The 14,545-nt window shown below is 39.2% G+C and overlaps 1 protein-coding gene across 12 annotated transcripts in view; it reads left to right on the top strand.

Annotated features, from left to right (window-relative positions):
- The window catches only part of Kif21a (kinesin family member 21A), a 166,437-nt gene that overhangs the window by 97,388 nt on the left and 54,504 nt on the right, over positions 1–14,545 (top strand). For 9 of the 12 annotated variants that reach the window (XM_045151555.1, XM_045151556.1, XM_045151551.1 and 6 more), the window contains 9 exons: positions 5,590–5,789; positions 7,210–7,317; positions 9,552–9,620; positions 9,833–10,047; positions 10,160–10,313; positions 10,479–10,673; positions 11,199–11,300; positions 12,223–12,388; positions 12,868–12,888. In XM_045151555.1, the coding sequence (XP_045007490.1) occupies positions 5,590–5,789; positions 7,210–7,317; positions 9,552–9,620; positions 9,833–10,047; positions 10,160–10,313; positions 10,479–10,673; positions 11,199–11,300; positions 12,223–12,388; positions 12,868–12,888 (1,230 nt within the window). The remainder of the gene's footprint in view (positions 1–5,589; positions 5,790–7,209; positions 7,318–9,551; positions 9,621–9,832; positions 10,048–10,159; positions 10,314–10,478; positions 10,674–11,198; positions 11,301–12,222; positions 12,389–12,867; positions 12,889–14,545) is intronic. The other 3 variants (XM_004662178.3, XM_045151552.1, XM_045151548.1) reach the window with 1 other exon arrangement.

Raw genomic sequence — 14,545 nt, 5'->3', positions numbered from 1 at the left:
TTTATTTATTTATTTATTTATTTATTTATTTATTTATTTATTTATTTTGTGAGGCAATGTTTTATTGGGTAAAAAAGAGAACAAGAAAAAACTGGTGCATCAGGTTTGCATTCCAGAGGTCAGGATCTCAGGATGCAGACCCAACTGTTCAGTGTGTCAGCTTTTACTGGAAATAATAACATGATGTTTATAGATAAAACAGGATGGGAGTTAAACCATAAAGTTACTGTTAAAAGGAGGGGGGCTACTACAAGAAGTCACAAGGTATTCATTACATAGATCACATAGGCAGAAATGAAGCAAGAAACATTGCATGCTATGTAATCACCAAGGTATTTAGAAACAGAGAGGTACAAGAAGGTCATGGTACATTGCACAGAGGGGTCATCCCACTTCTTAGTAACAGAAAACAGAACTTTTCCTTTATCTGTCAGGAAGATCAACTTGGGTGGTGGCCTCCATTATGTATGCCTAAGGGCTACACAGGAGGATGTTTAACCAGATCTGTTATGTCCCTTTACAATCATTTTCCATCTCCCCACTGATATGACACTAAGTCAAATCATTGGTTCCTGTAGAACACTGTCTAGGGCATTTTCATCTAAGGGGGCGTATTGTGTTCATAGTACCATAAGTTGAACAGAACTTATTTTATTCTTTATATATCTACTTAGAGCATAATAATGTAGGTCCTATGGTAAGGCCTAAGAGCAGTAGTTTCAGGGGGCCAGCAATAGAAGAGACAAGGGAAGTTAGCCATGGAGACCAACTAAACATAGACTGAAGCCAGTTATTAGTGGCTTGTCTCTGAAGTTCTCTTTATTTGAGATTTTCTCTAACTAAAGCCAGTGTATTTTGGATTATTCCCAACTGATTGGCATAAAAGCAACAAGTTTTTTGCAGTCAGGTTCACATTGCTAGTAGAAATCACCCAACCAAGAGCAGCTTGTAGAAAAAAAAAGAGGTTTATTTTGGCTTACGGGATTGAGGAGAAGCACCACAATGACAGGGGAAAATGATGGCATAAGCAGAGGGTAGATAGCAACCCCTGACCCACATAAAGTGGACAACAGGAACAGGACAGTGTGCCAAACATTGGCATGGGAAAATTGGCTATAACACCCATATGCCTGCCTCCAACAATACACTGCCTCCAGGAAGCATTCATTCCCAAATCTCCATCAGCTGGGAACCTAGCATGCAAAACACCTAAGTTTATAGGGGACACTTGAATCAAACCACCACATTCTACCCCTGGTCCCCATAAACTGATAGCCATACATGATTGAAAATGCAATGCATTCATCCAACTTTAAAAGTACCCATAGTTTTTATCAATTCCAATGATGTTCATACGTTTCCATAGTCCAATATCTTTTAACTGAGCCATAATACCAAAAAATAACCTCAAAAAAAAAAAACACAAAAAACCCAGAATGGCACAGAATAAACACCAACACTACAAAAGGTAGCATTGGGCATAGGAAAGAAATACTCAAGCAATACATGATTTAAACAGGGCAAACACCAAACTGTAGTTCCAAGTCCAACAATCTAGCCAGTGACAAGTCTCTAATTATAACCAGCAACAAGTCTCTGGAGTTTCAATTCTACCCCTCCATCTAGGCTACTCACAGTCCTGGAAAACTTTATCTGGGGCCAGTAGCTTTCCTTAGCAACCATCTTGTGGTCCCAGCATCTCCACTGGGTCTCCACTACAAGCCTGGGTTTATCCTCATGGCTCCATGGGGTCTCCATGCAGGCATCCAGCAAACCTGCTTCACACTGCCCATGGACTTTTTGCAAACTCATTGACCTTCTCTTTCCTGCATTTCTTATACTCCACAATACCAGGTAGGGTGCCAGTTTGTTAATCCAGGGGGGGAATAAAGCAGACTTTGAAGAACAGGACACTCCATGAGCACTCAGGCCCTTTCAAAAGAGTCTACATTCTTTTTATTGCCCCAGTGCAGGTCAGCTGGCCCAATCTCAAATATTGGAATCTCTCAATTGCAGATGAATGGGCAGCAGCTCACCCAAAGATTTTTTTTTTTTCCTGTGCCATATCCCTCTGCTCATACCAGTTCATTTATATACAAAGCAACCCTGCGCAACTTCTCAGGACACAGACCTAACAGCAAGCTTCTCACACAAACTGTTAGCCCAATCCAAGCAAAGTTTTTTCTTACCCTCATAATCCAAACCTCACAGTCCATAGTTCTTATTGCACTCAGGTCTTTCAACTCTGACCAGAATAGTCCACCAAGCTGTACTTACTGCAAGAGACACTGCAAGCCTTCTCTTAGCCCAAGATTTTAAATCCTTCCACATTCCTCTTGAAAATCAGTTCCAAAATGCCAGAGCCACAGTCAGATTTCTAGGAGCAAATGATACCACTCCTCGGTACCACTTTACTGTCTCACTCAGGTTCACATTGCTGGTAGAAATCACGCAACCAAGAACAGCCTGTGGGAAGAAAAGGTTTATTTTGGCTTACAGGCTTGAGGGGAAGCTCCATGATGGCAGGGGGGAAATAATGGCATGAGTAGAGGTGGGTATCAACCCCTGGCCTACATAAGGTAGGCAACAGGAACAGGACTGTGTGCCAAACATTGGCATGGGAAAATTGGCTATAACACCTATACGCCTGCCCCCCAACAATACACTGCCTCCAGGAGGCATTAATGCCCAAATCTCCATCAGCTGGGAACCTAGCATTCAGAGCACCTAAGTTTATGGGGGGACACCTGAATCAAACCACCATAAAGTTTTACCTAAAGCCATACATAGGCCCCCTTGTTTCTTAAAAAGTAAGTCTAATCCTCTTCTATTTTGTCCCCTCCACTTTAATGGCCATTGGAGTGGTTAGGATGACCTTTGGGGGGCCCTTCTAACATCCCAAAATGGTGTCTCCTGATCTGAACTCTGTTGTTGGGCTGAAAGAGATGAGGGCAATCTAGGTGTGTCTGAAAAGCAGCCTTGATTACTAGAACAATGCACTTCTGTACTCTTTGTAAGACTTGAATAGTAAAAACCTTTCATTAGTAAAGTCAATTATCTTTTCAAGACCTATCTGGGGCAGGATGGGGGGAGAGGTCCCATACATAATTTTAAATGGAGTAATTCCTTTTACATAAGGGGTATATCTGGCCTTTAATAGGGTAAGGGGAAGGAGTCCCACCCATCCTTTGCCAGTCTCTGGGGTTAATTTAGTTAAAGTCTCCTTCAAGGTCCGATTCATCCTTTCTACCTGTCCTGAACTTTGGGGATGATAGGTGCAATGCAATTTCCAGTTAATCCCAAAGTCTTGGTCAATTCCCTAGTGACTTTTGACAAAGGCAGGCCCATTATCTGATTTTACCCTGAAGCACAATCCATAGGGATGAATTACCTCCTCTAACAACTTATTAGTCACTGTTTGGGCTGTGTCAGAAAGCTTCCACAAATCCTGAAATGATAAACATAAACAAGTAAATATGTATATGCATACTGATCTGGTTTTACCTCTGTGAAGTCAATTTCTCATTATCTGCCTGGCTCTGTTATCCACTCTCTCCCCTTCATTGGTGGTACCTTACCAGAGAAGGCGTTTGTCTGTTGGCAGGCCTGACAGCAGGTGGTGATGTCCTCGATGACTGAGTCCATATCTGGGAAGAAAAACTCTTTCCTTGTTAGCTCAGCTGGCTTGTTGTTTCCTAAGTGAGTTCCTCCATGTAGTTGCTTAGCCAGTCTCTGCCCGAGGGCTTGGGGCAGCAATAGTCGTCCATTCTCCAATTGATACCATCTTTGTGGGGTCTGTTCCTTTATCAGATGAAAGGTGAGCTATAGGTCCTGTTCCCTGTATGTTGGTTGCTCTGGAAGAGTAGGTGCCAGCCAGGTGGGTGACCAGACAATCTGACGGGTGCTGAGAGGCAGCACTCTTTGCTGCTAGGTCTGCCAGTCTGTTCCCTTTTGCTTCTGTGCCCTCCCATTTCAGATGACACGGACACTGGATTATGGCTACTTTAACAGGTGCCCAAATTGCAGCCAATAAGTCCAAATTTAATTTTTTTTTTTTATTTTTGATGTCTTTACCTTCTTCTGTTCATAGCCCTCACTCCAAGTAGATGGGCCTGTGTACATTTGCCATGGCAAAGGCATAAAGGCTCTCTGGGTAGATATATACTTTCTTGCCTTTTCCCAATATCAGAGCCTTGGTTGTGCTATTAATTCAGCTTTCTGAGCTGATGTACCCTGAGGTAGGGCCTCAGCCCACAGGGTTTCTTCCAAAGTCATCACAGCCAAGTGTTGCTCTTATACTCCAAGAGAACAGCAGATGTAATTCTAGGTGTTGAGTTTGCCTGATATTCAAGTATTCTAGTGGGCTGGGTGAAACAATTTACTAGCAAAATTAAACTGAGCAATATACATTCAATAAAAAGCAGCACAGAGTATGCAAGTGTGGGGATTGAAACAAACAGATCACCTTATAAAGCCAAAATCCCTAAGTGTGTGTGTTTCTCTACACCTTAATACTGTCAGCTGGGAGGTTGAGATTTCTGTTCCAAAATGGGTTCCAGGTCAGCTTGGGTCTGAATCAGACCCTGCCCCCAATAATGACAGAAGAAAAAGACAAAGGCCCTATGAATCTGAAAGCACCAAAGGTAACACTAATCAACCCCCAAATCCAGTTTACGTGAGAATGGAAAAGCCAGCCAAGAATATGTAACCCATAACATGCCCGGACATGGAAACAGAGATTTGAACTTGCAGTTCAGGCCTATGTACCCGCTTTTTTTTTGTCAGTTGGCCTCATTACTTTTTGAGGTGGCTTCAAATCTCACCCATGCTTAGTGCCCACCTTGATCCCTCTGTATTGTGCTGTGAATCTGGTGTTCTGATCAGCTGTGCTGGGTGCCTTGTCACTGGGGGCTGAATGCATTTTCTGGAGGGTTGTGGTTCTGACAGTTGGATGGGAGAGTACAGGAAGCCTGGAGCTGTATAGGAGTTGCTCAGCTAGTCCCACTTGGATCCCCTTCAGCTGGTCTCTGCTGTCTCCTGTTCAGTTTTCTTGACTTTGCAAGGAGGCTGATGAGGTTGGAAAATTCCCTAGTTTGGTCTTTGCTCCTGCAGCTCAGCGACAGGCCAGGTAGGCCAGGTGGGCACATGGATCAGGGCAGCAAGCTCCGTGGTGGGATTCTGGCCGGTTTCCTCCTTTCTGGCAGATCTTGGTCTCTCCTGCTTCTCCAGTGTGGCCAATAAAAGTGTATACAGCTTGACTTTTTGGAATTAGAGTGTATTTTGATGTGGTTTTGCTTAAATCCCTCCCTCCGCTGGTTTGGTATAACTCCTATGCCACTATCTTACCTGGAAGTCCCTCTCTGGAGTTTTTTTGTTTTTTTAAATAAAATCTTTGATTCTTTTAAATGGATTGAGTAGGCAGTAAAAATGAAAATGAGCTAACCTCCTCTGAGAGAAAATAGTTCAGCATCTCTGTTGTCCTGAGGTTTAAGCCTGTGGGAGGGAGTTCTTCTCCAATGCCATAAGTTGCAGATGTGTGAAATAAAAATCTGTGTCTCACAAAACAATGCAAATACTTTTGATATTCAGGATCAGTGGAATCCTACTCAGAAGAAAAGGCAAAAAAAGTTAAGTCTGAATATGAAAAGAAACTTCAAGCCATGAATAAGGAATTGCAGAGACTTCAGACAGCTCAGAAAGAGCATGCAAGGTTGCTGAAAAATCAGTCCCAGTATGAAAAGCAATTGAAAAAATTGCAGCAGGATGTAATGGAAATGAAAAAAACAAAGGTATTGATTACATTTTCCATTAAATTTTGATGTTGAGAATATTTGTATTATTTACTACAAACAAATTATGTGGCCCTTCTTTGTGCCATCAAAAGTAACCTCGTCTTAAAAGTGATGAACTGATTACCTTCCCTTTAGCCGTTAGATCTTGTTTGCAGTAGGTATCCGTCAGAAACCTTTTCTTCATTGTAGTTAAGAAAATCCATCTGGTCAGTGTTATAATTGTTTAAAAACAGATCCTGGGACACAATTTCTTTGGGGGTAGAGAAGTTTATTGTAGCAGTGGCTTGGAGCACAAAAGGAGAAAGAGGGAGTGGAGAAAAGAGAGTGAAAGGGTATGTCACTGGGGTAGTCAGTGTAGGAACTTAGCAAAACCTGAGGTAGGTTAGCAGAGGAAGGGAGAGGTGGAGTCAAACCAGGTCTGAAAGGAGAAATGGAGAGAGTGAAAAAACAGAAAAGCTAGATAAATAGAATGGAAAATGAAAGGAGGTGAGATAAATGTGCATTTGAAGAGCAGGAAAGATAGACAATGAGAGTGATATAGGAATTTTGGAGTGCCTTGTATGCCAACACATGGACAATTTGGGGTGTTCCCAGATACTTATCTTACAGACCAGAGGATAAGGTTCAGAAAGATTTTATTATAGCTTAAATCTAATGGGGGGGGGGGAAGAAAAGGGGGTAGGGCTTAAGCCCAGAACATAATAGAGGGACATAAGATGGTAAGATGGAGTTCTAGCCTAGGAAGGCAAGACCGGGTTTTAGAAGCCCCATAAAAGAAAGTGGAGCTCTTGTGCAAGAATGGGTTTGGGAGGCCCACCCTCGAGGCTCAGGTTGTGGATATGTAGGAGGTCGTGGATCTCTGGTTTTGCCAGTCTAGTTCTGGCTTCAGGTGTGTGTAATCATCATTTCTTCCCAGGAATCTTGATTCTCTAGGAAGGGAGTAGAAGGGGGTAGAGATAAGGAAAAGCCAGATTCCTCTGACATTTATGACCTATAGTAAAGTGTCCCCCCGCCCCCCCACAGACCCAAGGACAGTTCCTGCACCTAGCTAAGAGAATGCTGTTCACTTTGGATTTTGTCCCCACTAAGCCAGTTTCTGTCTTCTATCAAGAGGATGAGATACAGAAAGATAGAGTGAGAGACAGTGACAGAACAGCCAGAGATAGAAAACAGACACCTTCTGTTAAATTTCATAATTCACTGAATGTTAAGGATAAGAATAATACAATACTCGTCAATTTGGAACAAATGTTTTGGAAACATGATGTATTAATCTTCCAAAAATACTAATTGACTAAAGAATATAGCAAGACCATGTTTTCATGTTAGGTATTAAAATTGTGAGAGCTTCTCTCCATGTGATCATTGACTGCATATTGTAAGAGTAGCTTCGATAGATGTATATACTTAATTTTAGGTTCGCCTAATGAAACAAATGAAAGAAGAACAAGAGAAAGCCAGACTGACAGAGTCTAGAAGAAACAGAGAAATCGCACAGTTGAAAAAGGATCAACGTAAAAGAGATGTGAGTAAATTTGTCTCCATTTTGTCAGAAGACTGTTAGAAGAAGATGGTTTAATAAAAGAAAGAACTTTGTATAACTACATTAAGGGAAGATTAAGGACAAGTATTGATAGAGGAACTTGGGGAGTCTTGAGAGCAACCAAGCTTTTCTTGAGTCTAGGTTGGACAATAACTCAGGAGTTAGGATGCTGGACTGTCATGGTCACACAAAACTTACACTAAGTCAGAGGCCTCTGGGCTCTTGTTTTATAAATTTTATAAGTAAAATCACAGGCCAGAGGATAAAGTTCAGAAAAATGTTGTTATAACTTATAGCTTCAGCAGGGAGAGTGGTTAAGAGAAGGGAAGCTTAGTAGGGAAAGAAGTGAATTCAGAGCTCTTGCTCAAGAACAGGGCAAAAGTAGGTTCCCTGAAAATGGGGAGCTCAGAATTTAAGAGAAAGAAAAAAATGCAGAACTCTTGCCTAAGAGATGGAAAAGGTAGTTCTGAGAAGTGGAAAAGTTGACCCCAAACCTTGGAGGAGCATGTTTTATGTGAGCCCCTAGATGAGCAGCTGATCTGGTCCAGTTGCTCCTGACCCAAGGTGTCTGGGATCAGGTTCTGGGAAGGGGATTAGTCCCTTAAATACCTTCATCTCCCAGGAAAGGAAGAGATAAGAACTGAAGCATATATCTACCTCCTCTGCTGAGATAAGGAAAAAAACAAAAAAAGCCAGCTTCTTCCTTCTGACATTTCTGACCTACAGGAAAGTGAAATGACCTAGATTTTCTTCTTATAGCCCCAATGACGATCTCACCTTTAGCCAAGAGTAAGTCATTTCCTTTGTGGGTCTTATCACCCCTAAGCTGCCTCAGCTTTAATTATTATATAAACTGACACTTATTATAGCATGTGAGGGATTTGTACAGATATGCCGGAGATAATGACCAGTCCTTATTAGAAGATGCTTGTTGACATAAGCCTTCTATTTCTATGGCTTCAAGGTTTAAAAATTCGTCCAAAATCAGATTCTGTTATAAAGTCTAGATTCTATTATAAAGATACAGGGTTGACTAACCATGTACAAAGCTCACATTCCTCTCTTGTATTTGTTTGAGCTCTTTCTGCTTTGCTTCTGGTGTTTTTCAGTAGAAAGAAATTTAATGTAGTTTCAAGCTATATTAATTTCAGTTTTTGGTATTTCATTCACATGAAAATATTTATTAGCTTTGCTTTTCTGTTAGTAATTTCAGCCAATTATGCAGGTATTGCAAATATCTGAAGTGAGAATATGGATGAGCATCAAATACATGATCCTTTGGATTCAGCATACAGATAGAAGGGGTTTTTGTCATAGAACAGAACTGCCGTGCTGGAAGGGATGTGATAATCAGCAGTTTCTAAGCCTTGTCAAAGAGCACAAAGTTGAATAATTGATGGAACTCACATGAGATCTGCATTCTTTTTCTTTCTTTTCTTTTCTTTTTTTTTTTTTTTTTTTTTTTCCAGGTAGGGTCTTGCTCTAGGTCAGGCTGATCTGAAATTCACTACATAGTCTTAGGCTGGCCTTGAACTCACAGTGATCCTCCTACCTCAGCTTCCTTGTGAGTGCTTAATTAAAGGCATGTGCCACCATATCCGACTCTGTATTCCTTTTCAATCCAAAATTCTTTCTTATTTATAACCCTGTTGAATGACTGGAAGCATACATAATAATTAGTGATCTTTTATCATCAATGATGATGTATTTTATTGCCCATTTACAGTATCCATCATCATGAAAGTCCCTGCATCATTGTAAAAAGCTAATTTCGAGTGTTCTATGTTTAAAGCAGTTTAAGGTTGTTGCATGTAGCAGAAGATGACTACTGAAAAGATTGTAAACAATGTTGCTTCCTGTTTGTGCTTCATTCAGCAAATAAAATGCAATGTCTACGAAAAAAGTTTAAACACATTTTCAAAGCATTTACAGAAATACTTACAAATAATAAGTTTGTAGTATTTGTTAAAGTATAACCAAAGGTATAAATAAAAATATAATAGAGATAACTTTCTAATTTTTAGGTAAGGATGGGTTTCAGTATGTTTCTGCATTTGCCACAATAAAGTAGGTATGATCATTAGTAATGGAAGACTGTTAACTTAGATTCTGTTCAGGACTCATGTTTTTTAGGGATAAGGGGTATATGTTAACAAAGGAGTAGGAAATACTGTGTTTCAGTCTACTGTTTCATCGTTTTCAATATTATTTTACAGCATCAACTTAGACTTCTGGAAGCCCAAAAGAGAAATCAAGAAGTGGTTCTTCGTCGTAAAACGGAAGAGGTACAGTAAGCAAGTTTACTACCTAGAAGAAACATTCTAACTTATAGATAAATAGTATGGTGTCTTTTTTTTCTTTCCTGTTTTATGGTGTTGCCAGTGAATCAGGGCCTTGCACATAAGAGACAAGTGTTCTTCCACTGTGCTACATCCCTACCCTTAGGTAATGTATTTCTACAGATTGGGATAAAACCTTACCTCTGATGCTATTTCAGGTCACGGCTCTTCGTCGGCAAGTTAGGCCCATGTCTGATAAAGTGGCTGGGAAAGTCATTCGGAAGCTGAGCTCATCTGATGTCCCTATTCAGGATACAAGCTCTAGTGCTGCTTCAGTAGAAACAGATGCACCCAGGGCAGGCATCCAGCAGAAGATGAAAATTCCTGTGGCGAGAGTCCAGGCCTTGCCAACACCCACTACAAATGGAGCCAGGTCCTTCTTGATCCTTGCTTTCCTTGTGGGCATTCATGAACAAGCCTTAGTACTGGATTTGCACAGTCAAATAAGTTCATAGGTCATTATATTTTTCTGTTGTAAATTACAGAAAAAAATATCAGAGGAAAGAATTGACTGGCCGGGTGTTTACTTCCAAGACAGCCCGCATGAAGTGGCAGCTGCTGGAGCGCCGGGTCACAGATATCATCATGCAGAAAATGACCATTTCCAACATGGAAGCTGACATGAACAGACTCCTCAGGGTACAGAAATAGATACTAGATGTACTCTTCTTAGCTGATTGTTTTAACTCTTCCAAACTTGTTCCTTGGGAAAATTGAGTACCTGCTATGTTGTTTTGTCTTTGATTGTACTGTGTATGTGTAGGTGAATGTCATTTCTGAAAATCCAACCTGTGTTTTCCATAGCAACGGGAAGAACTAACGAAAAGACGAGAGAAACTTTCAAAAAGAAGAGAGAAGATAGTCAAGGAGAGTGGTGAGGTAGATAAAAATGTTGTTAGCATCAGTGAGGAGATGGAGTCAGTCACTGCTAACATAGATTACATCAACGACAGCATTTCTGACTGTCAAGCCAACATCATGCAGATGGAAGAAGCAAAGGTATGCAACTTAAATGATTTTGGGAGAATGTGGGGCAGGGCAGGATCTCTAGTATAGGCTGGCCTCAAACTCCCTATGTGGAGATGACCTTGAGTGATGGGTTACAGGTATGTACCACCATGCCTGGGATCCTAAAAAAAATGCTTAATGGCATAATGAACAGGAATTTTCTATTTTTATTTTTGAGTTTTGATATGAAGGAATTTTCTAGTTATTGGTTTAATCTGACTCTTAGGTTTTTACATAAGTCACATTTCCTTGCTGTTCACTTGATTGTTGGCATTGTGATATTGTTTATTGGATCACATTTATCATTTATTATATCTTGCCTTGGATTCTTAAGTACTCAGCTGTATGTTTTTCTGCTAGAGTAGATCATGCCTTTCTTGGATCAGGGATGACATTCTATTTTTTTAAGCAGCCTCTTTAGCTGATCAAATACTATCAAATAAATTCAATATACTTATCTGCTGTTAAAATATGTACAAATTAAAGTAATGATCATTACATACTGATTTGATATAGGAAGAAGGTGAGACATTGGATGTTACTGCAGTAATTAATGCCTGTACACTTACAGAAGCCCGGTACCTGTTAGATCACTTCCTGTCAATGGGTATCAATAAGGTAAGATTTAACTACCCTGGATTTGTTTGTTTGTTTGTTTGTTTGTTTTGTTTTTGTTTTTCAAGGTAGGGTCTCACTCTAGCTCAAGCTGACCTGGAATTCACTATGTAGTCTCAGGGTGGCCTAGAACTCACAGTGATCTTCCTACCTCTGCCTCCTGAGTGCTGGGGTTAAAGGCATGTGCCACCATGTCCAGCTTACTATCCTATTCTTGAAAACCTAAGTTTTGACCAATACAGTTTTGCTTTTCTCTCTCCAATAACCTTTCTCTTTAGTAATAATGAAGGAGATTCTTCACTGGAAAATATACACGAAACCTTTGTATATAGTTAGAAAAAGCTAGCAACATTTAGTTCAGTTTCATTAGCTCATTCTCTGTTATGTTTCTGAATTTGAACCAATAAAGAAGAAATAATTCTCATAGAATTTTAGCAAAAAATAAAGATTATCAGCAGAAACATATTTTATATCATGACTAAGTCTTTATTAGCTCAAAAGAAAATTAAACAGAAAAACTCACTTGTATCCCCCTCCTTTTTTAATGCAAACACACTAATTTATTGCCAGTAAGAAACTTTTGCCCCTATGTTGACGGTGTAACTCCTGACTCACTTGTTTTCCACACTGGGACTATGTTAGACCACTTATATTCTCTCCATTTTTACCATATGCCAGAGAGTAGGTATTTATTCATAGCATTTTACATGTAAGGAGACTGAGAAGTATGAGTACAGCATATTGGATAGGGAGGGAAACTTCTCTAAGATCTCTGAACTAGTTAGAAGAGAAGATGGCTTGCATCAAGTCTGTCTGATGTTAAAGCCCATATACCTTATGTCTTTGCTGTTTGCTGTGGAGTTAATGAGGTAGATTTTGTTCTGTGGAAATGTAAGACAACTTGTTGTGGTGGTGATTGTTTCAGGGTCTTCAGGCTGCCCAGAAAGAGGCTCAAATTAAAGTACTTGAAGGTCGACTGAAGCAAACTGAAATAACCAGTGCTACACAAAACCAGCTCTTGTTTCACATGTTGAAGGAGAAAGCAGAACTGAACCCGGAGCTCGATGCTTTACTGGGCCATGCTTTACAAGGTAGTGGTGACCAAACTTAGTTGCATGTGGTGCATAGAAGCGTGGCTTTTCGCACTTGCTGTCCTACAGCTCCTCTATGACTTATCTGAATAGATGCTATACTTACTTGTGCTTTTTATAATTGTTCTTTAATTTGCATGTGTATATAAATTTGGGGGGGGGAGTGTCATTCCAAGAAATGATTACCAAGTTAAAAAAAGACTACTTAACTTTATTGAGCAATTAGTTTTTATGGATAGGGAAACAAATAAAGTTTCTTAATTGCTTATTTAAATTACTTAAAATTAAATGATTAACCAATTTTTTTTACTTTAATCTGCATACCTAACTGCCCTAAAACTACATGTCAGTGTCTGTTATGGCATCTATTCTGTATATCTTAGAAATGGGACATATCTTGTATTGTGAGAGTTCTTTAACATTGGATCTGTTTTGATTGGAGTATTGCTTTTTGTTTCCTTCTGCTATTGTTTATACAGATCTAGATAGCGTTCCACTAGGTGAGTATGTTTAGCTTTCTGTGTACCCTCAGCTGCATGAATTACTAATTGTTCATGTACACTAATTGTGGTACATCTACTTAAAAATATTTATCAGCAGCTCACTGGTTTTTGCATGATCTCTTTTCAAATGTATCTATGATCAAAAAATACTAAGTCATTTCTTAAACATTCTTGGGTTAAAAGACTTTAGATGTTTAAAGAGGGGTGCTTTAGCTAATGGTCCCATTATGAGCTCCAGTTTCATGCACCCTCTGATTTTTTATCTTTCTTGTGGGAAAACATTGAATATATGTTTCTTTTTAATATTTAAATATATCTATTAACTTGCATCTACTGTTTTAACCTCATAGATAACTTCCTTTTGTGTATATCATCAGAATATGTTAGCTACATTCTTATCTTTTATTTATTTTGTTTATAAAGCATACTTAAAAAAAGATTACAAGTTAAAAAAATACAAGGGATTTATGTGAATGTGCAGATGCTGTATTTGTAATCATAAACATATTTTCAGTTAGAAGGTCATTTAATATAGAAAAATTTAGCCTGCTGTCTCTCTCTTCTCTTACTTCCACATGAACTGTCCCTGGCCACATCGTTGCTTCTTTTAATGATAGCATAGTAGAACCAGCAATGTTAGGGAAAATTTTTACTTGTGATAGGTTTGAATAGTAATTTTACAATAGTTCTTACAATATCCAAATATTTTCCTGTCCTTTCATATATAGTTGGAAAAATGTGGGCAAATTCAGATTTTGATTTCACAGTACTACCAAATATACTCATCAGATATAAAATAGATCCTCCTCATTGACATGCTGAACTCAGATAGCTGACACCCACACACCTTTGCAAATAGCCCACACATATTAACAGTTAATTTGTCAATTTATTTAAAGCAGCAGGTGGGGACTTTGCCAAAACTGAATGAAATGACATCTGAATTGAAAAAATAATTTTTTAAACTCTGATCATAACCCCCCCAATTATACATCTATTAAAGGTTTTCTAAATGTGCTTACTTAAATGAGAGGAAAGCAACTGAAAAATAAATGCAGTTATCTCTCTGTGTTATTGGAATAACACAGTCTAAACCCACTTTTATCATTATTTTTCAATGATAAGCTATAAATACAAGTGAAATGCAGGACCTTGTGATTTTTATATTGTGTGTTACTGTCAAAATAGTAAACTGCATTGTATGTAGAGAAAAGAAAGATATTATTTATAACTACCCAGGGTATGACAAGCTTTGTTAAAAGAACAATGAGTACCATTAGGGTGGATTAAAAGGAACTATGGATGGCTGCTTGAGGAACTGCCATTATACCATCACTTTTGGCATTCCATATGTTGTCAAGACAAATTGCTTTTCTGCTTTCTTCCTTCCCATCCTCTTCTTCTATTTATTCTTCCTTCTTCCCTACTTGGCCCTCTTCTTCCTCCCCCCTTTTCTTCTCTTTATATTTTCCTCTTAACCATCCTCCTTCCCTTTCTACATCCATCTGTCCTTGTTCAACTCATCCTCTTTGCTTTGCCTTTTTAGTGTCTCAGTTTATATAATCTGCAACTTAGAAGAAAAATTCTGCGATCTCTTTTTGTGCAGATAACCTCTAGATTGCTGATGTGAGGAGTGGCGTTAACTTGTATAACT

The sequence above is a fragment of the Jaculus jaculus genome, chromosome 6 (assembly GCF_020740685.1).
Source record: "Jaculus jaculus isolate mJacJac1 chromosome 6, mJacJac1.mat.Y.cur, whole genome shotgun sequence".
Lineage (NCBI taxonomy): Eukaryota > Metazoa > Chordata > Mammalia > Rodentia > Dipodidae > Jaculus > Jaculus jaculus.
The sequence above is the reverse complement of the archived record's forward strand: the minus strand, read 5'-3'. Positions and strand labels throughout refer to the sequence as shown.